Raw genomic sequence first — 21,927 nt, 5'->3', positions numbered from 1 at the left:
TAATCAATCTAACTCATTACTCATTCTCTTAGCTTCCTCACTTCCAATTACCATTTCCCCAAATTTGCCTCTATTGTTCCCTCTCATGGTGAATCATTACCTGGACTTGGTCATCACAATAGCTGCATCATTTCCAAAATTCTGCCTTTAAATCTCTCACTCTCTGTACATCATCTCTTATCCTTTTAAGATCATATCCTATGTACACCAAGACCAACAATCCTTAGTACTTAATTGAAATCTCCAGACCATTGATCCCATCATTTTCATTGAGTATCCCCCCCAACCCTATGTCCTTGCTTCTCTATCACCCATCTCAGATTTAATAGGCCATCCCTATAATCTCTTGTATATGTCCTTAACTTGCCTTTCCTCCTTTCTCTATTTCATTTATTGATAATAAGTGAATTATTATCCCATGATAATAATTTTCTGCCTTCTTTAAGCCTTCATTATAGAAAAAGCACATTATGGTGACTGATCTTGCTCGCTTGCCAAATCACAATCTCCAGTGACTTCAGTATTGCTTGGAAATCCTAGAGTTTTTCTGTAGTCACTTTACCCTTCAACTGTACAACATGACATTTCACAACTTTTTCTCTCTTCTCTTGTCACTCTAACATCTCCTTCTTCCTCACCCTCAACTGATGACCTTCCTTTTTATTTCACAGGGAATACAGTAAAATGACCTGTGTCACTCTATCATCAAGTCTACCAACCTCTTTTTACCTCTATCACTATGTCTCTATCCAGCTATGGTGGGGTCGTCTCTCTTCTTTTTTAAAGCCAACCCTGGACCCATCCCCTATGCATACTCAAAAACTTTGCTCCTACATTCTCTGGTCACCAGCATCACAAATTTCTCCTGCTCACTTGCCCCATTCTTATTACAACACAAACACACTGTAATTTCTTACCCTTCAAAGAAATCCTCCCTTAATCTCTGCCTACTATCTTTTCCTGTTCTCCCATTTATAACTATTTCTCACCTCAGCATCTTCTGTTAGTCACTTGCCATCACTATTGAAGTGACTTTTCTCAAGGTCAGTAATGATTTCGTCCAATGGTTTGGTCTTGGTACTCATCTTATTTAACCTATCAGCAGTTTATGACACAGCAGTCACTTCCTCCTGCCTCCTGAATGGCTTTCTTATTTAGTTCCCAGAATACCTCACCCATTAGTTATCTTAATTTAGCTATTTTTTTCTTGGCCATGTTTGCTCGTTCCTATTCCTCTTTCTGATTTTCTAAATTTGGTGTCCCCAAGGGCTCAATCAGGGCAGTCTTCTCTTTCTCACTTTAGGTGATTTTTAGATAGACCTATATATAGGTGTATGCTAATTATTTCCACATTTGTATCCTAGCCCTTCCTGTTTTTCTGAACTCCAGACTTAAAAGTCAGCTGTCAGTTCACTCACTATCTTCTCTTGTCTTTATGCTACCTATCTCAGACTTATCAGGGCCAACATTACTCCTGATTTCTGAACTCCTGAACCTATTCCTTCTTCATTCTTCTCATCTTAGTAAGTGGAATTACCATTCTTGTAGTTGCTCAACCTCAAGTCTAGGAGTCATTCTTGATTGATCTTAACCTCTTCTACTTCACCAGCAAATCATTTGATGCTATTTTCAAAATGTATCCCATATCTGAACACTTACCACCTTTATCATTATAACCTGGTTTAAGCCACTATAATCTGTCTCCTGGGGTTATCACAGGAGAGCTCCTAATTGGTCACCCTGTTTTTCTTTTAGTCTTTCCTTTGTCTATTCTTCATATAACAGACAGATTTTAAATGCCTATATAAGGTCATGTCCCTTTCCTGTTCATAATCTTCTTCTAATGGCTTCTCATCACACACAGAAGGAAATCCAAACATATCTTGCTGTGGTAGAACTTTTTTTATTTTAATAAGCTTTTTATTTTAATAATTTTATTTTATTTTTTAATTTATTTTTAAATTTTATATATTTTTACATCGTTTTTCATTTTTGTACAATGTATGCATTTTCATCTTGGTTATAGTCCCTGTAAAATTCCTACCCCCCTTGTTTTGATCTTACTCCCTTTTCCCTTCCCCCCACCCTGTTGATTTTTATTTTTACTTTATTATAATTAGTCTTTGTCCTGATCCCTTATTTGGGTTTTCTAAATTCCTGCTATGAGTGAGACATTCTGGTATTTTTCTTTTTCTTTCTGGGATATTTTACTGGGCATGGTCCTTTCTAGCTCCATCCATGTTGCTGCAAATAGCATGAGTTATCTTTTTTGAATGCTGAGTAATATTCCATTGCGTATATGTAGCTGTGGTAGAACTTTTATTTATTTATTTATTTATTTTTAAAGATTTATTTATTTATACAAGCACTGGGTGCAGTCAGAAGCGCGGGAGGGTGAGAGAATTCACCAGAGCCAGAGTGGGGATCAGAACAGGCAGACTGATGAAACACACTGCTGAGGGGAGCAGCGGGAGAGACAGGAGAGGTCTGCCGTGCCATGTGGGACCCTCGCCGGGATCAAACCGGCGCTGCAGAGGCTGTGGGCAGCTTTGCAGCCCAGAGCTCAACCTCTGCGCCACCAGGGGAGGCCCGGTAGAAATTTTAATGCTCACTAAATGTCCATTTACTCTCCTACACTTTTTCTTAATTCTTGCAGTTGGGCCAGACAATATGACTAGTTCTTGCAAATGGATTGTGAGGAAAAATGATGTCTTATCTCTTCTATACCAGGGCAGTTTAAAGCTCCTGTGTAACCAAGTGATGTTTTCTGGAAGCTGCCCAGGAAAGAAATCTGGAGTAGACTCAGAGTGAATGGTGAATAAACTTCTGTGTTTTAAGTCATTGAGATTTGGGGGTTTGTTTGTTATTATACTATGTCTTAGTCTATTCAGACTAATATATGTGGTCCACATGGCTTTTTCCTCTAACCTTACTGGTATCTCTCCCCTAGACACACTACAATCCAACTATAACCAGGTTTATTGCCAAACCCATTACTGATTCAGGGTCTCTTATGCTAGCTGTCTTTTGTACCTAGAAAGTCCTTCCATCACATTCCTCAGGTCTTTGTTCAAAAGCCACCGCCTCAGAAAGTCCTTTTCTGATCCCTATTGAAAATATTTTGCTTCTATTTTCCACCACTCTCTATCCCCTTGTCTTTCTCATGGTAGCACTTAACAGTACTCAAAATTATATTTTTAAGTTTGTGTAGCATATATCTCTCTAAATGGAAAAGAAGGGACTTCTGGGGGGGAGGGGATCACTTTATATCCTCAAGATCTAAACAGTGCCTGGCACACAGATGACATGTAAATTAATTGCATTAATGGTCCCAATTATTTATCTCTCTCTGTAGCCTTGCTTTTTGCCATTAATATTTGTGGTGCTAAAGAGGTGGGATCTGGTTCTCCAACCTTGAATCTGGTCTTTCCTGAGGACTTGTTTTGGCCAATGGGTATTAGCAGATGTAACACAAGCCTTGTAACACAGGACTTGAAAAAGTGCTTGCATGTATCTGTTTGCCTTTTTGTACCTTTGCCATTGCTATGAGGACTACTATGGGGTAGTCTATGGAAGGATGAAAGACATTTGGAATAGAACGAGCTGTCCTAGTCATCTCTGCCAAGGTCAGTTTCATCAGCTGGCAGCTAACTGGTCCCAGACATATGATTGAACTTCATCACAAGCCCCAATCAGCTGAATGCTGCAGATTAATGACTAAATGATTGTTTATTATTGTATCCAATGAGATCTTATAGATAATTGTTACTTAGCACTATTGCAGCTGTAGATAACTAATACAACATAGGCTCAATAAATAGTTGTTGAGTGTCTAAGTTGGATATGTAGATGCTGTATAGTGGGTGTGGAGATGTTCTTTTCTAACCTGCTTTGTCTTTTTGCTCCTGATTTGACCATCCTTCTACCTTTCCTTCCAAGTTAGTAAACTGGAGGATTCTCAACTTCCCATCACTCACTTTCAATGCTTACTCCTTCAGACATCAAATGACCTGCAAAATCATACACTCACGCACTAAATCTCTGGGATCTAGCTTTTCCAGTCTCTTAGTTATAGTAATATTTTAACTTCAATATCATAATAATCCCCTATTTTGATTCCTTACCAGTAGCTTCTTACCCACTTTAAAACACCCTCCTTTCTTCTATTAACTTTATTAACTCCAAAAATTGAATATGGATTCATAATTAGATAAAAGATTGAAAGTTACCTTGAAAATCTTGTTTCTCAAATTCTTTCAAAAACACCTAGGAAATAATTTTTAAAAATAAAGAATAAATATGACTTGTTCAAAAGGGGACAAAATTAAAAACAAGAGCAAACGTATTTCAACCCATTGGTCTCCTCATATAATATCAAATATTAAGATCATCAAAAGTAAGTTAAGTGGATCCAGCATTATTCCTATGGTGGTGTCATTCACTCACTTGCTCTCCTGAGTATGAAATAGAGGGTGAAAATTACTAATAACTCTTAGCCTGTCTTGTCTACCCCACAATCTGCAGTGAGCTTCTATGACTAAGGTTCCATTAATAGTTGAGATGGAAATAAAATATCATTGTGTTTATGAGTTGTGATTTTATTTTTCTTCAATGGATAAATTTTTAATGTGAAAGACGGCAAGTATAAATGAAAAGCATTGGTTCTTCCAATACATTATACTTTCTTCTACCTAGTTGTTTTTTTTTTAACTCATAAATGCAGTTTAACTTGTATAGCACTCTTATATTCCCTATCAACTTAAATTAGTTAGAATTACCTTTGGTTGCAAATAAACAGAAAATATGATTATCAAAGGCTTAATGGAATAGAAGTTTCATTATTTTTCCTATCAAGAAGCCCACAGCTAAGTCATTTTGGGTTAGTATGTGGGTTAATGATACAATCAGGGTTCCAGGTTCTTTCTAATCCACAATCCTTAGTGGATAAGAGTTGTTCTCATAGATAATGTATGCTGCTACCTTCTAGGTCTCTCACTTTTGTTCTAGAGAAGGGGGAAAGGCAAAGAGTAAGAAGCATTTCTTCTTGTAGCTATTGCATTTTTCTTCAGAAAGATAAGCTTGGTCTAAAGACTTCCTCCTGGGGCCTTCTCTGGTGGTGCAGCAGTTGAGCACAGTTGAGCGCAGCAGTTGAAGCTGCCCACAGCCTCTGCAGTGCCGGTTGGATCGGCTGCTGGCGAGGGTCCCATATAGTGCACAGACCTCTCCTGCCATGCCCGCTGCTCCCCTCAGCAGTGTATTTCCTCAGTCTGCCTGTTCTGTTCACTGCTCTGGCTCTGGTGAATCCTCTCACCCTCCTGCGCTTCTGACTGTACCCAGTGCTTGTTTAAATAAATAAATAAATCTACAACAACAAAAAAATTAAAATAAAAAGACTTCCTGGGCTTCCCCGGTGGCGCAGCGGTTGAGCGCTAGGTTGGGGGGCTGCCCGCGGCCTCTGCAGCGCTGGTTCGATCCCCGGCTGCTCCCTGGGGAGCAGCCCTCCTACGAGAGGAGGGTCCCGCATGGCGCGCAGACCTCTCTTGCCGCCCGCTGCTCCCCTCAGCAGTGTACTTAGGTCCTTCTGCCTGCTCTGCTCCCTGCTCTGGCTCTGGTGAATCCTCTCACCCTCCTGCGCTTCTGACTGTACCCAGTGCTTGTTTAAATAAATAAATAAATAAATAAATAAATAAAATCTTTAAAAAAAAAAGACTTCCTCCTGGACTCCACTGGCCAAAGCTTTGGCCTGTGGGCAGTGCTCCCTGTAAGAAGGCTGGGGCACTGATGGCATCTTTAGTAGAGGATGATGGAGATGGAGACTTGTGGCTTCTGTGTCGTCAGTCCGTGGTGTCTGCCACACTGCTCACCCTAGCGCCTACTCCATCTTTAGATCTCATCCCCAAACCATTCTGACAAGGTGAATTTTTGTATACTTTCATAACATTAAGATGCTTTAATACCTCTAGTCAGTAATTATACTGATTTGAAGAAGCACTGGATTAACATCTTGTCAATATCTGTTTAAAGGCAGAAGTCAGGCTTGATTCTTGCTGACTGTTTTATCCCTGGAACCAGGGTACGCATGGTCTTTGCTCTCTATAAAAATTTAGATCCACATTTAAACAGCATAGGAGAGTTCTGCATTAGTGGAACATAATAATTATCACTTAAGAGCAAAGTGATGTTGAAAATAAAATGTGCCAAATTCAAATTGTATTAATAATAACATGTTAGAAGCCAATATCCTGCATGTATAATGATTATTTTAAACTGCCAAGTAAGGTTATTTTTATTTCTTCTTCAATGGTATCTACTTGTTTGCTTTATTCCTATTGTTTATGGAATGGGAGAGACTGAAAAAAAATAAAACTAAATGTTTTGAAAGTAAAGTGAATTAAAAAAATTGTAATGCATATTTCCCCACTAAACATTAGTTCTTGAGGTCATTAAATAAGTAGTCTGATTAATCACAGATTTGTTAAAAGTCTTCTAAAATGTATGTCCAAACTGAAAAAGTCTGTACTGCTATATTTTTTCTGCTACATTTTCCTGGATTTTGTCAGAATCTGTGTCTGCCCATGTGGATGTGTCTCTCCTGGGACACTGTATTGTGACAGAAATAAAGACAGAGCCTGGAGGCCCAGCCTCTCCCTATCGCCACTGAGGGCCTCTGCAGGGCCTCTCCTCCTGCTCCTGCTGCTGGCTTTCTTACTGATCAACCTTGCAAAGAATGTGGTTGAGGTTCTTTTTCTCCTTTTGTGTCCCCGGCTAGCCAGGCTCCTAAGCTGAGAAGGTAAAATCTGCAACCCACTGTGCAGACATCAGGCCCACTGGTTTTTTGAATTAGTAACCTATTTTGTTCTTCCTTTTTTCCTGTGTGTTATCTAAAGAGCCTGGGAAATGCCCTGTACTCCTGTGCAAAGACTAAAAAGAGAAAAAAGGGAAGAATTCTTTCAAGAAATTGATTGGAAGAAAAGCTTTTCATCAAAAATCATTTGTTTGAATCCACAGAAAAAATTTTAGAAAATACTTATTTCCGTCAGAAGGAGAAACACTCATACCAGATGGTGTCCCTTGCATGTGGAATATAAAGAATCTAAACAAAGGGTCAGACAAAGACAAATAAAGGACTAACCCTAGAAAGCTGACAACTGAGGTTATCAGAAAGGGAAGGAGAGGAAGAATAAAGTAGGGAGGGAACAAAATGGGCAATGGGGGTGGATGACGGGGATTTTGGTGGTGATGCAGAAGGCTATACAATTCTAAAACATAAACAATGGTATAAACAAAAGTTGCCTCAATAAAACAAAACAAAACAAAACTGATATTTTATCCATGCACTCACAAAAAGAAAATACTTATTTCATTTATAGCTTGGAAATCAAAACTCGAAAAGACAGTACCAAAAAAAGGAAAGCATATGGCAGCTGTACTTCACAGCAACAGTGCAAAATGTAAATAAAATATTAGCAAGAAAATCTAGCAATGTGCTTGAAGAACAAAGCCTAAGACTGATAATTAGGGCCTCCCTAATTAGCACAGCGCGATTGAGCACCACGTTTTGAAGCTGTCCGCAGCCTTTGCAGCGCTGGTTTGATCCTGGCCAGCAGGCGAGAATCCCACACGGTGCAGCAGACCTCTCCTGTCTCACCCACTGCTCCCCTCAGCAGTGTATTTCATCAGTCTGTCTGTTCTGTTCCCTGCTCTGTCTCTGGTGAATCCTGTTACCCTCCCGCGCATCTGGCCTGTACCCCGGTTCTTGTATAAAAATAAATAAATCTTTAAAAAAAGGATAATTAGTAAATTAAATATCTGGACTTGATCAACTGTCTTAGTTAACTAGGAATTGAATGATATAATTGTAAAATATCTGTCTTAAACCAACAGTCAACATATTTAGAAAGATGCCTTCTATCACCAGTTTCAATCATCAACATTGTTCTGAAAGATCTAGTAAAGGACACTGGATATAAAGCAAAAAAGATAAAGATTTATAGACTACATGATTATTGAGAAAACACAATAAGAGAAAGGGAAAAGAAAAAAGTAAAGAAATGAAAACTTTAGATGAATTATGGGTCCAGACAGGCCCTGGCAGAAAGCCCAGCTCTTGGAAACCTGGCCCTCACCCCAGGACTTGTAAACAGCACAAATTCATTGATAAAGATGCTGAAAAGGTGAAGAATCAGTCCTAGCCATCTAAAGAGGACGGCTCTGCACTGCTGCCCTTAACCCCTATCTACCAGACTCTCAGAACCATCTGGACTGTGACCCCAAGTCCCTTCTGATAACAACAGCCTCCCAAGTTACAAAAATAGTAGATGGTTAACAAAGAGAACTAGTGACTTGCAAAGAGGTATGCAGAACAGAAGTAAATTCAACTTTGTTTCACAAACTCTGAACACAAATGCAGAGTTCACGGGCACTCCAGGGCCAGGACCATTCTTATTGTGGCAGGAGAAAGTCTTCTAGAGCAATCTGAACTCATGCCAACAGCCCCTTGTGCATGTCAGCAGTCTTCTTGGGAGATACTTGGAGTGCTATCCTGAAAGCCAAACTCTAGGCACTTCTATAGCAACTAAATTCTAGCATTCCTTGCATCTCATAATGGCTCAGATCCTAGGACAAAGCTTGTCTTAATTTTTTATATTCTATCCTACTCAAGAACTAGGTATCCACAATGAAAACATTCCCATTTTAAAATATAAAAGGGGCTTGGGGGGTAAAAGCCCATATCATTCCTGCCTTTGTGTGATATTGATCAGCTATTCATTTTTGGGGGTTCAACTTGGTTGAACCCAATGTTGCTAAATTGGATTAGACTATGAAGAGAATTGAACAGAAATTTGGGATCATGTGTTTTTGAGGCAAGTTTGGGGAGCCCCTCAATGCAGACTTGAGCTGGTTAGAGCACAATTGATGAGAAATTGCCAAAAAGAGTAGAAGATAGTATCTCTCTGCCTTCTTTACATTCTGCCTAAAATTTTAGGCTTGCAGCTCCTTAATTTGGCCACTGAAATCTGTGATGGCTGTTGCTATTATAGCTGAGTCTTTCACACATTAACTTTCAGACCCTTCATCCTTCCTGTTGGGAAGAGAAAGAAACTGGCCTGTCTTTGGAAGTGTATCTAAATGAGACCCAGCAAAAATTCAATCTCAAGGTTTTCTAGGTTATCTTCCAGTTCTTTGAAGAGACCAGGTAGATAGCTGTAGTTCATCCTCAGGGCTGTATCCATTTTAGTTCCCATGATGAATTCCAGGGCATTTTAAAGCCCCTGGGGCTATTTAGGAGAGTATTTCAGCTCTTTGTGGGTTTTTTGTTGTTGTTTGGAAATGTTGTTATTTCTAGAGTCAGACAAATCCTCTTAAACATTAATTATTCAAGAAAACATTTCTCCACAATAAAATAATTAATAAGTGATACAAGGGTGAGTGTTTAAGCTTAGGTTCCTAATCTCCCCCACATGCCACTAAATGTGCACCTGAGCCTTTTAGCAATGTGTCTCAGTTATATACCATGGTAAAGAAAGCAAAGGAGTAGCAGGCCCAGACTACTGAGTGCCTCCCTGAATGACCACGGGCAGCTGTGTGATTCGTGATGGTAGCTGCTCATCACTCCATAAATGGCTTAGGGCACTGGGCTGAGTAGAACATCACTTAATTTTTATTATCTATAACATTGAGGAGGATGGAAAGAAAAGGGACTCAGCACTCCTACGACCATTAAAAAGCCATGACTTTGTCCTTGAGGTGGAAGTCCAGTTGATGTGAAGAAGGAGCATCTCATGATCCACTTGGAGGACTGAGTGGTGCTTGGTGGCTCACAGGCTCCAGGAGAAAGATCGTGCTCCTGACACTTCATGCCAGGAGGAATGGGAGCCACTGATGCCCGAAGCCCTTCTCATTGCAGAGCTCTGCCAGCTCAGTGGCCGTAGTGTCTACCTTTCTGTACAGAAGGTAGACAGTGTCTGGGCACAGATTTGAGACATACTGAGAGCCTGCATTTGTCAAAACCTATAGACATTACCTCTTCATTTTTGATGACTCATGTGAAGAAATAGAATACACTCACATAAATTTCAGCACACATTTCTCCATGACCTCAAAGTCTCAGAAACGAAACTGAAGGACCCAGGACAGGTAGTGATTTTTTTGGGTCACTTTTCCATGTCAATGAGCAATCTGAAATAGAGATATCCAAAAAGACCAAAAAAAAAAAAAAAAAAAAAAAAGAAGGTGTAGAATTTAACTTAAAGAAGGTGCAGAATTTAACTCTACTTTGTAGCAAAGCAGTTGGATGAAAACTAGGGAAGAGACTCTGCATGATCCTTCTACATAAATCAGATGATTAAATATTAACATGAAGTTGGAAAGGGGTCAAGGAAGGGATGAAGTTGGAAAGGGCTCACAAGTTGAAGGAAGTCACGGAGATAGAGGGTGCTTTGGAACTATGAAACTCTATTCCAGTGGAACGGTGGGTGGGTCCTACGGCCACTGAGCTGGCAGAGCTCTGCAATAAGGGCTTCGGGCATCAGGCATCAGGCAGTAGCTATGGCCAGGTCCCTAAAAGACACCGCCAGATTTGGATCTTCCACTCATCTTGATTCCAGAACCTCAGAAGTAGGTGATTCAGCCACCTTTGCTGAGTAACTTTGTAACTCTGGGAAGACATTTTTAAAACATAGATAGCCAGTGATGAAATGGCACATCTCTGTGAGAAGTGTGTTTTTATTATGGTGTTTTATGATTGATAGATACTACTTTGTGTGTGATTTTTGTTTTTAAGAAATTTGGAATGAGAATTTGATCTTTTATACAGTCAACTTACGAGATTTGTAATTTTAATTGAAATACTTAGGAGGATTTCACTAATTAATTTTGTAGTCAATGTTTACATGCTTACAAGAATCTCATTAACTGAACTTGTAAGTTTAATTCTTAGCAAATTGAAATTCTTTAAGAGAATTTGATAGCTAAATTTAAAGGTTTTGATTTATTAGATTTGCAAGAACTATGTGTCCTGTGAAAGATTTTGCTTCTCCTATTTATAAGTCATTCTGTTAGAGATGTGAAGTTTTAAGAAAACCAGATGTATTAAATTTGTGATTATAGTTTGAAGTGTTTAGAGAATTTTATTAATCAGTTTTATAAGCGCTGTTTACATTTTTGAGGTTATTTGATTTGCCAAGTTTATAAAAATTTCTGACTAATTGAAATATGTAAGATTTTTTGACCAAGTTTGAAAATGGTATTAAAATATTTAGGAGGAAGTATTTCATCTTTTTGAGAGCTGATTGATCACTAGTCAAAAGACATGCGGAAGTGAATGTTTAACCCTTTAACACACACAAACTAGATTTATAAGAAAAGTCCCAAAGTTTGTAAGATGTGTTCAAAGGCAAAAGAAACACAACTTTAACAAGCTGAATATGTATTAATGGTGCAGCTATAAGAGTTTTTTTATCATGACCAAGTTCTCCCTCAGACATCAAACAGGCAAGTGATCCTACATCAAAGTACCTCCCCAACATAAGGATGTGATGTTGGACATGCAGGATATGGGAAGTGTATGTGTGGTTTTGGAGAGCATATAAAAGAAGAGATTGGTTTTTCTAGACTGTGACATACCATATCCAAATGGTGGAGTCTAGTGAGGGCGTGCTCCTCTCCACAGATGGGAGGGGTGCTTGAAGCCCTCAGCAAAAGGTTTGCTGAGCCAATTAGGGTTTTAAACTAAAATTCTAGGAGAGGATATATATGTGTCTCACTCTCTTATTACTGTAACCAATGTGAAGGAATCCAAGAGGAGGTTGAAACAGGTCTGGATTTGTGTAATGGATATAATGGTGTGTCAGGGTTTAAGAGAGCTTAACATTACTATTAACTGCCTTTACTCAATGTTAGACAACAAATCAGGAACTTTCAAACCTTTCCCCTTTATTCTCTCCTTACAATATGTGCAATCTAGTGGACAGAGAGGTGTGGGAGAGACTAACAGATTAGAGATAGTGATGGGATACTGATTACCTTTGGTGACTGAGGGCTGTGGGGAAGGGATGTGTTCTGGTATTGTTCTATTTCTTTTTTTTTTAAAGATTTATTTATTTATGCATACAAGAGCTGGGGTACAGGCCAGGGATTTGGGGGGTGAGAGGATTTACCAGAGACAGAGTGGGGAGCAGAAAGAACAGGCAGACTGACTGAAATACACTGCTGAGGGGAGCAGCGGGCAAGACAGGTCTGCTGTGCCATGTGGATTACCTCCCTGGCTGGCCAGCGATCAAACTTGTGCTGCAGAGGTCATGGATCGCTTCATAGTGTGGTGCTTAACCCCTTGCACCACCAGGGAGGCCCTTTGTTCTATTTCTTGACCTGGACCACAGTTACATAGGAGTGCTCATTGTAAATCTACTTATAGTCAGTGCATTTTTCTGTATTTATATAATCTTAATAAAATATTATTCAAACAAAAAAGTTACAGGCAGTTACAACCTTACTGGATTAATGACAGGGGAATATATTAGAGGAACATTTTATCAAGACTCACAGGTTAAGGTCAACTTTTTAGTGGCAATGACATCTGAGCTAAAGGCTAAGGGGAAGCAAAGTTGTCAGGTAGGATGCTAGCCCTACAACAGGTGGTGCTGGACTGGGTACAGTCAGTCCTCACTTAATATCATTGATAGAATCTTGGAAATGGTGAGTTTAAGTGAAATAACTTATAAGGAAATCACTTTTACCATAGGCTATTGCTATAAACTAATGTTAAGTTCCAATGGCATATTTCTGGTCACAAAAACACTAAATATCAAATTAAAGACACCAAATACTTCTAATATGAAACAGCAATTTGTATTCATTCATTCATTTTCTAAGCCCCTTATGCTACTTCAGGGTCCCAGGTGGTTGGAGTCTATCCCTGCAGTTCAGGGTAAAAAGTGGGAGCCAAATTTGGACAGAATGCTGCTCCCCTACAGGGCACACTCACACACACCTCCACACTCACTCAGATGGGGACAGTTTAGACATGCCAATGAACTTAATGAATACATTTTGGGGATGTGAGAGGAAATCAGAGTACCTGGATAAAACCTATGCAGGCATGGGGAGAACATGCAGAGCATGCAAACTTCACAAGACTGGTCCTGGCCAGGAATTTTTTTTTTTTTTTTTTTTTGTGCTCATCGACAGTGTAATGAAACAACACTAAATAAAGTAATGTTCTTTGAGGACCTGCTTTAATAGTAATAGGGTAATGCTAATTCTGGGCATTAGTTAACCTCTCAGTTAAGAGGATCTTAACAAATGGAAATAGCCAGTATAGACCAACAATGATGGAAATATGAAGGAATCAGGGACAACTAACCAGGGAAGGAGGGAAGCATATGAAAGACTGTTACATAGATGAGGTATTGTGCTACTAGGGATAAACCAAAATCAGAGACAGATTTAGTTCAAAAAAGGAATAATCTTTAATGATTCTAAATGGAATGGATTTAACATGTGAGCAAATTGAGTAAAATACAAGCAGAATTTGTTACTCTTACAATGGCCCCGTCTAGAAAGTTGTGGGGTTGAATTTTTATTTGAGTAGAAAATTGTCAAAAGAGTCTCCAGTGTCCTTTCTGGCACAGTAGGACCTTTACATCACTCTCCTACTTTGGACGGCAGTTTTCCTTAGATGATGTAGCCTCCGAAAGGGACCTTTGGTAGGAACATGTAGGCAGAGGTCTACGACACACAAAAGCAAATTGCATGGGTCTTCAAGCTATGAGGGAGTGAGGAATGGGAGGATGATGCTAAAAGAAATTTTTTCTAATAGTCTTTTCAAGGTAGAAACAGAATCCCCATTGGTATGAAAGATTAAATGAGACAACGGACTAAAGAACAAATAAATATAAGGTATCATCAGTTTTATTAACATGAAATCTCCTTTCTAGTTTCCAAGTGACAAATATTAATAAATCATTGTGACAATTCCCAATCTGGTATTCTTTTAGTTAATTAAAAAAAAAAACCCTTCACATTACTTTCTCTGTAATTTTCTCTTTCTGCAATTCTACTTATAGTGAGTGCATTTTTCTGTATTTATATAATCTTATATAAATATTTATATAATCTTTTCGCTTCCCCCTTCTCTTCTTCCCCCATGTCCTTGTCCTCCTCTTTCTCTCCTTTATTTTACCAGTTAGTCTTTCCTATATTCCCAAGGGTATTTCTTTGCTCTGTCTCCAAGCTCCCTCAGTGCAGCATTAACTGCACTGGGTTATAACGTCACTCCCCAAAGACTGAGGGCACAAGGGCAACTATAGTGTTTTATCTGGTACACTGCTGGTGCTTAATAATGGCTTGATGGATGGACAGGTGAATGAGAAAGAGGGTGTTCCCCTCATTGCCATCTAATTTTATCCTCCTTTGCCATACTCTGCTGACATTTTCGCTCACAGATCACTAGAACTCTCTAATTGCTAAATATAATGTCTTCATCCTCTTTGGATTTTAAAGACACAATTAATATAACAAGCACATGTCACCACTCTTAACCTTTGTCCCTCCCCATATCCTGATTTCTCTACTACCTCTCTATTTCTTCCTTTTCCCTTCCTACTTCTTGGGAGGAATTCCTGTGAATCTTGGACTTTTTCTCTGGAAATATATATGTAAAGAGATATTCTCTACTTTTCAAACTTCTGTTTGAAAAATTCACAAATCTACATTTTGATCCCTGGCTTATTCTGTAGCTACTTCTCAAATTACTTGTTGAACATTTTCAACTAATCATTATATTTTCACATCAAATCCAACAAAACCTGTACTCATTTTCTTCCTACCATTCAACCTCTGATTCACTTGCAAATTTACTTCAATTGAATCAATCTGTCATCTCCCCAAACACTCTGCAACTTTCTACCTCTGCACTATTGTCAACAGTTTCTTCTAGCTGGAGTGTCACCTTTCTTTATCATCCTCTCCACAAATCTTATCTAATATTCAAGTTCCAGCTCAATTTCCACCTTCTCAGGTTTTCCTTGCTCATTCCCGCTGAACATTTCCTCCCTTCTCTTTTCCCCTATAGAACTTGACTGTACAGCCCATATGAAACTGATCCCTCGACACCTCAAATTGTAATTATTTCTCAGTCTATTGCTCTGCTCCCCCCAACCCCATAAGTAGCATAAGCTCTTTAAGGGAAGATGTGAGGAAAATCACTGCTCCTGGTGGCATCAGCCCTTGATGGGCTGAAGATCTTTGTTGAAGCTTACGGGTGAGTGCTTTATTCTTAGAATCCTCATTCCACCATTTGCTAATTCAGCAACAATAATAGTAACTAATCTTGTGCTCATACTATGTGCTTTTACAATGAGAATTACTCTATTTCCTCCAGTTGAAACTTTGCTATCAGTTTGAAAAAACCAAGTGCCTTGATGACTCAGGACATCAGCAGGCTCCCGTGAGTCGGGGAGGATAGAACAAAGGCAGTGAGGCAGGTCCAGAGGGCAGGTTGCCATCGAACTTCTCCAGGAAATGTTCTGTAGCCTAAATGACCCATCTAAGCTGTAACCCGCGCAGATCTGGTCTAAATCAACCCAGATATTTGAGGTTCCTGATTTGAAAAGACAGGGCCAGTTGTGGGGGTAAGCTTCTAAAGAATGCTGGTCTCTGGGCCTCCCCGGTGGCACAGTGGGTTGAGTGCTGCGCTGTGAACCTGTCCACAGCCTCTGCAGCACCGGTTTGATTCCCGGCTGGCCAGCAAGAATCCCACATGGTGTGGCAGACCTCTCCTGTTGTGCCCACTGCTCCCCTCAGCAGTGCAGTGTATTTCGGTTGTCTGCCTGTTCTGCTCCTCGCTCTGTCTCTGGTGAATCCTCTCACCCTCCCGTGCCTCTGGCCTATACCCCAGTTCTTGTATAAAAATAAATGAATCTTTCAAAAAAAAAAAGAATGACTATTCTCAACATCTCAGAGCTGCTTGGTCATGGGTTGTGAGGTCCATCTAAATAGTGCTAAACATCCTGAACTCTAAGTCCTGCCTCAGAGTGGGATGGATCATGAAATATACAATGAGGTCCAGTCCAGCCAACAAGATTAAGATCAAGAACATACTACAGGTCTAGCAGAGACATGGGAAGCAGGTCATTTAAACTTGTAGCTGGGTATGACTGAAACAGAGTGGGAAGAATCTTTGTTATTTGTGCATGTCTTTGCTTTTGTTTCCTCTGCTGCTATCTCAGAAAACACAATTCCTCTTTTGTCTTCAAACTTTATACATATCTGGGCATCTATATATTTGATTCTGATTATCTTCATTTGTATGTTTCCTTTCACTCAAACATAACATACCCAGAACCAGTCTAGCGAGCAATCTCCACCTTTCATACCTTCTCATGCCAGGCAGAGAAGCAGTATGACCAGGCCCCTGCTTTTCCGAACCTCCTATAGCTCTGTGCTTGGTTCCACATCAGGTTACCTGTCTATGTGTATGGTGCTTCTGTGTGCTTAGGGGCTGGGCCCTCTCCTCCCTTCTTCAATACTTTTCTACAATAGCAGACTGGCTATTATTACTGGCCCTGCAAAATAGAGTTGTCACCACTCAGTGTCCTCTAACTTCTAATTTCATAAAACATGACACATACCTTTTAATTTTTATAATACAAAGATTTCTTAAATTTTGTTTTTAGTGGGAGAAATCATAGAGTTTTAGAAAGTGAAATCTCTGGTGTTTGTTGGGGTTTAATTAGAAGAACTGATCTTAATTAGGTATATTTGTTTCTGCAAGTTTTGGTATTCTGGGTAACCATTTCCTTCAATACATATTCCTTCTGAAAGAGATCTTGATCTTTCTCTTTGCTTCCCCTCCTCCTTTCCCCTACCCCCCTTTTTCAATCCTTCCCTTTTCTCTCTCACTCTGTGAAAAGATTACAAGAAAAATTTAAATTGGTACTACATCTTTAGTTAAAGCTTTTTTCTGCATACATTTTTATTCTAGAAGGAAATTTGGCAAAATTTATCAAGAAAGTTTGTCCCAGCAATTCCACTTCAAAGAGTTTATTTTAAGAAAAGAAAAGGAATCCTCTCAAAGATTTATGTCCAGGATATTCATTTCAAAGTTTCTTGTAACCATTGAAAATGGAAACAAAATGATTATAGGCATATAACATAATTCATCCATTAAAAATCCTATTTTGAAAACTATTTCGTGACATGGAAAATGCTCATGTTATGATGATGCTAAGGAACAAAATGAAATAGAATAAAGCGTCTATTGAAACTGTTTTTATTATGATCCAATTTAAAAAAGAGAGATTGAATAACTATATGTGGCATGAATAACACAGAGAAAGTAAATATTGATATAAGCTAGCATTCCAGAATGACTGCCATTAGTAGGATTACAGATGATTTTTACTTTTTTTTTTCAATTTTATGGATTTTCCAAATGTTCTTCTGGGAACATGCTTTTTTTATTCATTTATTCACTTTTCCTATAAACATGTAGTGACTGTTAGATGCCCAGCACTCTGCTTTGTGCTGAAAAGATAAACAGATATGTTCCTGGTCCTGCCCAGATATTAAAATCCTTTAAAATTAGGAGGAAGCATTTTCAAAAATTTCATTTTTTTGACTCATTAATTCTGCTTTTAGTAATCTGTCCTAAGGAAATAATCAAGAAAACAAAAACAAAATTATTATATAGAAATGTTTGTTAGCACATTAATCATAATAGCAAAAAAATCTAAAAATCACCTAACTAATAGCAGAGAAGTGGTTAAAGTAATAATAGCACATCCATAAAATGGAGCTATAGCAAGCCATTAAGATTATATCACTGAAGGTTTTTTAATAACATGAGAAGACAATATTGTTTTCCACTAAACACCAATAGAAAAAAGGTAGAAAATTATATAGAATCTGATCTCAACTGTGTAGTATAGTAGTCAAATTCAAATGTTAACAGGTGTTATTTTTGCCTATACAGTAATGATTTGTTGTATTTTGTATCTGTGCTCTTCATATTTCTCAGGTTTTCTACAATAAATTGGTTTAATTTTATAATCAGGAAAACAGTGTTACCCCTGATATTTAAAAACTTGATTCAAGGATAATCTGTTAAAAATTCAAGGAACAATCAAAGAGATAATTTAATATTTCCTCAAAGTCTGCATTGCCATGATGGAGAGAAGGGAAGATAAATCACATGGAGAAAGCTTGTGCTCCCTCCCTTTCGAAAGCATCCTTGGAGAGAAAGAAAGAACGACCCAGCAAACAGGGGAACAACATTCATCAGAGAATCTGAGGGAATTCATTTACTGTGTGCTTTAGAGGCTGAGCAAGGGAAACTAGAAGGAGCACTTGGAGGAGTAAGGCATAGATCCTGAAGCCTCATCCCGGACTCTATCTTGGACTTTAGACTGACACCACCTGCTAATCTTCCTGGGGCTATAGCTATACACCTTAGGGACACAGGGACATTTCTTGTTGCTGCCATTGCTTGGGACCTGGCACCAGAGATCTTCTGATCTCCCTGAGCAGTTGTCATTCAGGGTTGGGGTCCTGTTTGTGGTTTGCCTCGAGAGAAACAACAGTAGAGTCTGAAGCACCAGCATCAAGGCAGTAAAAATTTGGCTCCCTGTCCAATCTACTGTGAAGATTTTGAGCCTTACTATTGCCCATAGCCTTCTAAGTTCAAAAACAAAGAGGGGGGCTGTGAAACGTGTCAATCCTGTTTTAGCCAAAGCAAGATAGCTGTCTGCTGGTGCTCATGCTGACTGGCACATCTCCCTTGTGCTCACACAGGTCCCAAATGCAGCAAAAACACAAACTTCCCCTCTCATTAAGAGAGTGGGCGCAAGGCTGACATGGTACCAAGTCTCACTGCACCTATATTCAGTTGTAGATCACACTACGCATTTTCTAATTGAAGGGGGGTGCTATGAGATTAAAGCAGCAGGTCAAAGTGGAAGATTTACACACGTATCTCACTTTCAGAAAATTGAATACCTGAAAACCAGAGTCACAGAAGAGATTGGTTTATTGAAGAATTCACTTCACGACCACTTTGAGTAATTGGCTTCCCTTCTGCATTTAAAATGTAATCTAGTCGCCACAACTTGTTTTACACACAACATAACAAGCACATGATAAAGGGAGATATACATGGAACTTAGAATCTAGCATTCAGACAGCACTGCAAAGGATGGAAACACAGCCTTCCCTGACATAGACGTGTTCATTGCCCATGAACTATGAAAAAGACTTGAAATTAATTGCAAATTATATACAGTCTTTAGGGAAAGGGGCTTAGTAATTCTGGATTTTGGGGAAGTTTTTTCCTGACTCCTTCTTTGGGTTTCTTACTCGATTTATGTCAGCAAGGCCATCAAAAGAACCCATCTTAAAATCAGAGTGGCAGGTGTTTTATACATACTTCCACATACATGTAAACATTTAACACTCGTGCACACAGATGTACACGTCACAGTCCTAGGACACTCACAACAAATCAATACAAGTCCAGCTGTACTCTAAGAATCTGTTTTTCATTATGTCACCTGAGGAGACCCCTTCCTTCCAGAATGCTAACCCCGGTGTTGAAAATGCCAGCGTTCACTTTCAATAAGCTTCCAAAACCCTAACCTGTTGGTTGCAGGAAAGGAGGAGCTTCCAGATGTTTTAACTGCACATGTTTCTCTGTGAATACAGACAGGCTAAAGACATTGATCTTATATTGCAAGAGAAATTTAGAAAAACTCCCAGACAAGCACCTTAAATTCCTATCTGTAGATTCTTAGGAACAACATAGTTGCCTCTCATTCCTGAATGAGAACTCATGGCAGCATAGAGGGAGATGAATTAGAATCCCAAGTTTTTTATGATTCTAATGAAATGCTCTACACATCCAAATACTACTAGAGCATTGAGGGGGGAGAATAAAGTTCCAGAATCTTCAGGAAAGAATGAAAGATAAGAAAATTTGCCACAGTGTACATAAAAACTAGAAGGTGTCAAATCAAGACCCTCCCACCCTACCCACACACAACAGCAGACCTGTGGGACTGACAAAGCCCCAACCAGGGGCTAGCCCTGTGGCCAAATCTTGGGTATTTCCTTCACACTTTAAGGGCAAAAGAGGAGGGAATATATGGGGAAAAGCAAAACAAGAATTTAAAGGAAAGTGTCAAGGAGATGAGAGAAGGGATGAGAAAAGAGTGTTGCATGAGGAAAAGGGGGGACATGTAAAGAAAGGGAGACTGATGATGGGTGAAAAGGAGGAAAAGAGGAAAGAGGAAATAGAACAGAAAATAGTGAGATGAGATAAAGCTCCCCATCAACACTGATTTCATCAGGCAATCAGTAAACAACAGGGCAAGGTGGCCGCTCTCCACCTTGAACCATGCACAATTCAACCCCCAAGCTCCATCGTGAACTCTGGAGCACTGTGGATGCTTTCTCCCTTTTCCACAAGGGCAAACTCACCTATCAAAGGCCACGGCGGTCATGGAGTAGATGCTAGCAAAGACTGCAGCGATGGGGAAGAAGTTGTGGAACTTGCAGTAGAACAGGCCATAGTACCACTCATTGTGGACAGCATAGGTAAAGTTCACCACGGTATTGAAGGCGGCCATGGAGGCCTCTGCGAAGGCCAGGTTGACCAGGAAATAGTTGGTCACTGTCCTCATTCTCTTGTGGGCCAAGATGATCCACATCACCACCACGTTGCCCACCACCGAGGTTACCACAATGACCGTGTAGGCAGCTGCCCAGAGGACAATTTGCCAGGCTGGCTGCACGAACTGGTTGGGCTCTGAGGTGTTGGTGGAAATGTTGGAGAGGACGTCTGAGTTCACCTGGAGGACGTTATCCATTCCTCAGCTAAAAGGCTAAGCTCTTTGCTCACACACCCCCTTTGCAGCAGAGTCCTGAGAGCAGCACCTGGCGTGAGTCCTGCTCAACCAAGACAGAAGAGCAGCAGGCGCGCTCTGGGCAGAACTCTTTCCTTGTAAGCTGGAGACTTGCCACTTAGAAGAAAAACGCTTCTGGGTGTGCTGTCTGCTCCTCGTGGCTCTGAATTCCTCCACTTTCAAGCTTCGGGGAGCATTTGAGTTCAGAAATCTCAAGACAGCTTCTCTTCTGCTTTGGACTGGAACAGGAAAGAAATTCCACCGGCCACAGATCCAGGAAGCAGAGACCCCCGCCTTTCTGCACCTGCTGGGGCTTACAATTCCTATTTCTGCCTATAGGAGGAAAGGCGAAGCCCTGGGCTGCGTGAGGTCTTGGAGGCGAGCCGGGGTGCTCGTCACAGCGCGACCTGTAAAAGTTCTGAGTCTGTGGCCGGGATTCTGGGTGCCAATGTCCAGCTGGAGATTTTTCCTTTGCTTTCGCTGCCGCACCGCCGCCGCCAGCGCCAGCGCCTCCGCCTACAGCTTCGCAGGCGCCTCTGGTCTCTGGTCCTGCTCTGCTCGGGAGTTAGCAGAACCTCAGCAGGCTGTGCGCGAGGCTTTTATAGCCTGCAGCAGAGACGTCATCGGGAAGGGGCAGTACCTGGGCCGAGTACTTGCCAGTACCCGTGCAAAGAGCGGCAGCTGCACCAGCTGTTGGCAACTGTCACACTCCACTGTCGCAGCCACCACGCCTTTTGCTGCTTACCTGCTGAGGGAGTCTGCAAGCTGAGTGCCCCACGCACTCCGCGAGGGGGCGCTAGGTGGCCTCGGAGTAATTGCGCCAGATGGGGTCTGCAGCTGGAACCACAGCTGCACCAAAGGGAAAGGAAGGATTTGCATAAGCGCTTTGGTGATGGACACTCAAGATCCAGCAACGGCAAGCCCGAGCTCTGCGACAGCTCTGCAGAGGCGTTTGCGTGTGGTGGTGGGAGTCGGGCAAGTGTGGGGCCGAAGTGCCAGTGCCGCGCTCCAGGCCGCGCTCCAGCAGTGC

At 40.4% G+C, this 21,927-nt stretch overlaps 1 protein-coding gene across 1 annotated transcript in view; it reads right to left on the bottom strand.

Annotated features, from left to right (window-relative positions):
• TACR1 (tachykinin receptor 1) overlaps positions 1–20,861 on the bottom strand; it is a gene marked incomplete at both ends in the record, with an annotated part of 155,577 nt that extends 134,716 nt beyond the window's left edge. Inside the window, one exon of the mRNA XM_084235407.1 lies at positions 20,473–20,861. Coding sequence (XP_084091533.1) covers positions 20,473–20,861 — 389 coding nt within the window. The remainder of the gene's footprint in view (positions 1–20,472) is intronic.
• Between the last annotated feature and the right edge of the window lie 1,066 nt (positions 20,862–21,927).

The sequence above is a fragment of the Talpa europaea genome (assembly GCF_964194135.1).
Source record: "Talpa europaea genome assembly, chromosome: 6".
Lineage (NCBI taxonomy): Eukaryota > Metazoa > Chordata > Mammalia > Eulipotyphla > Talpidae > Talpa > Talpa europaea.
This window is presented reverse-complemented; position numbering and strand designations above follow the sequence as displayed.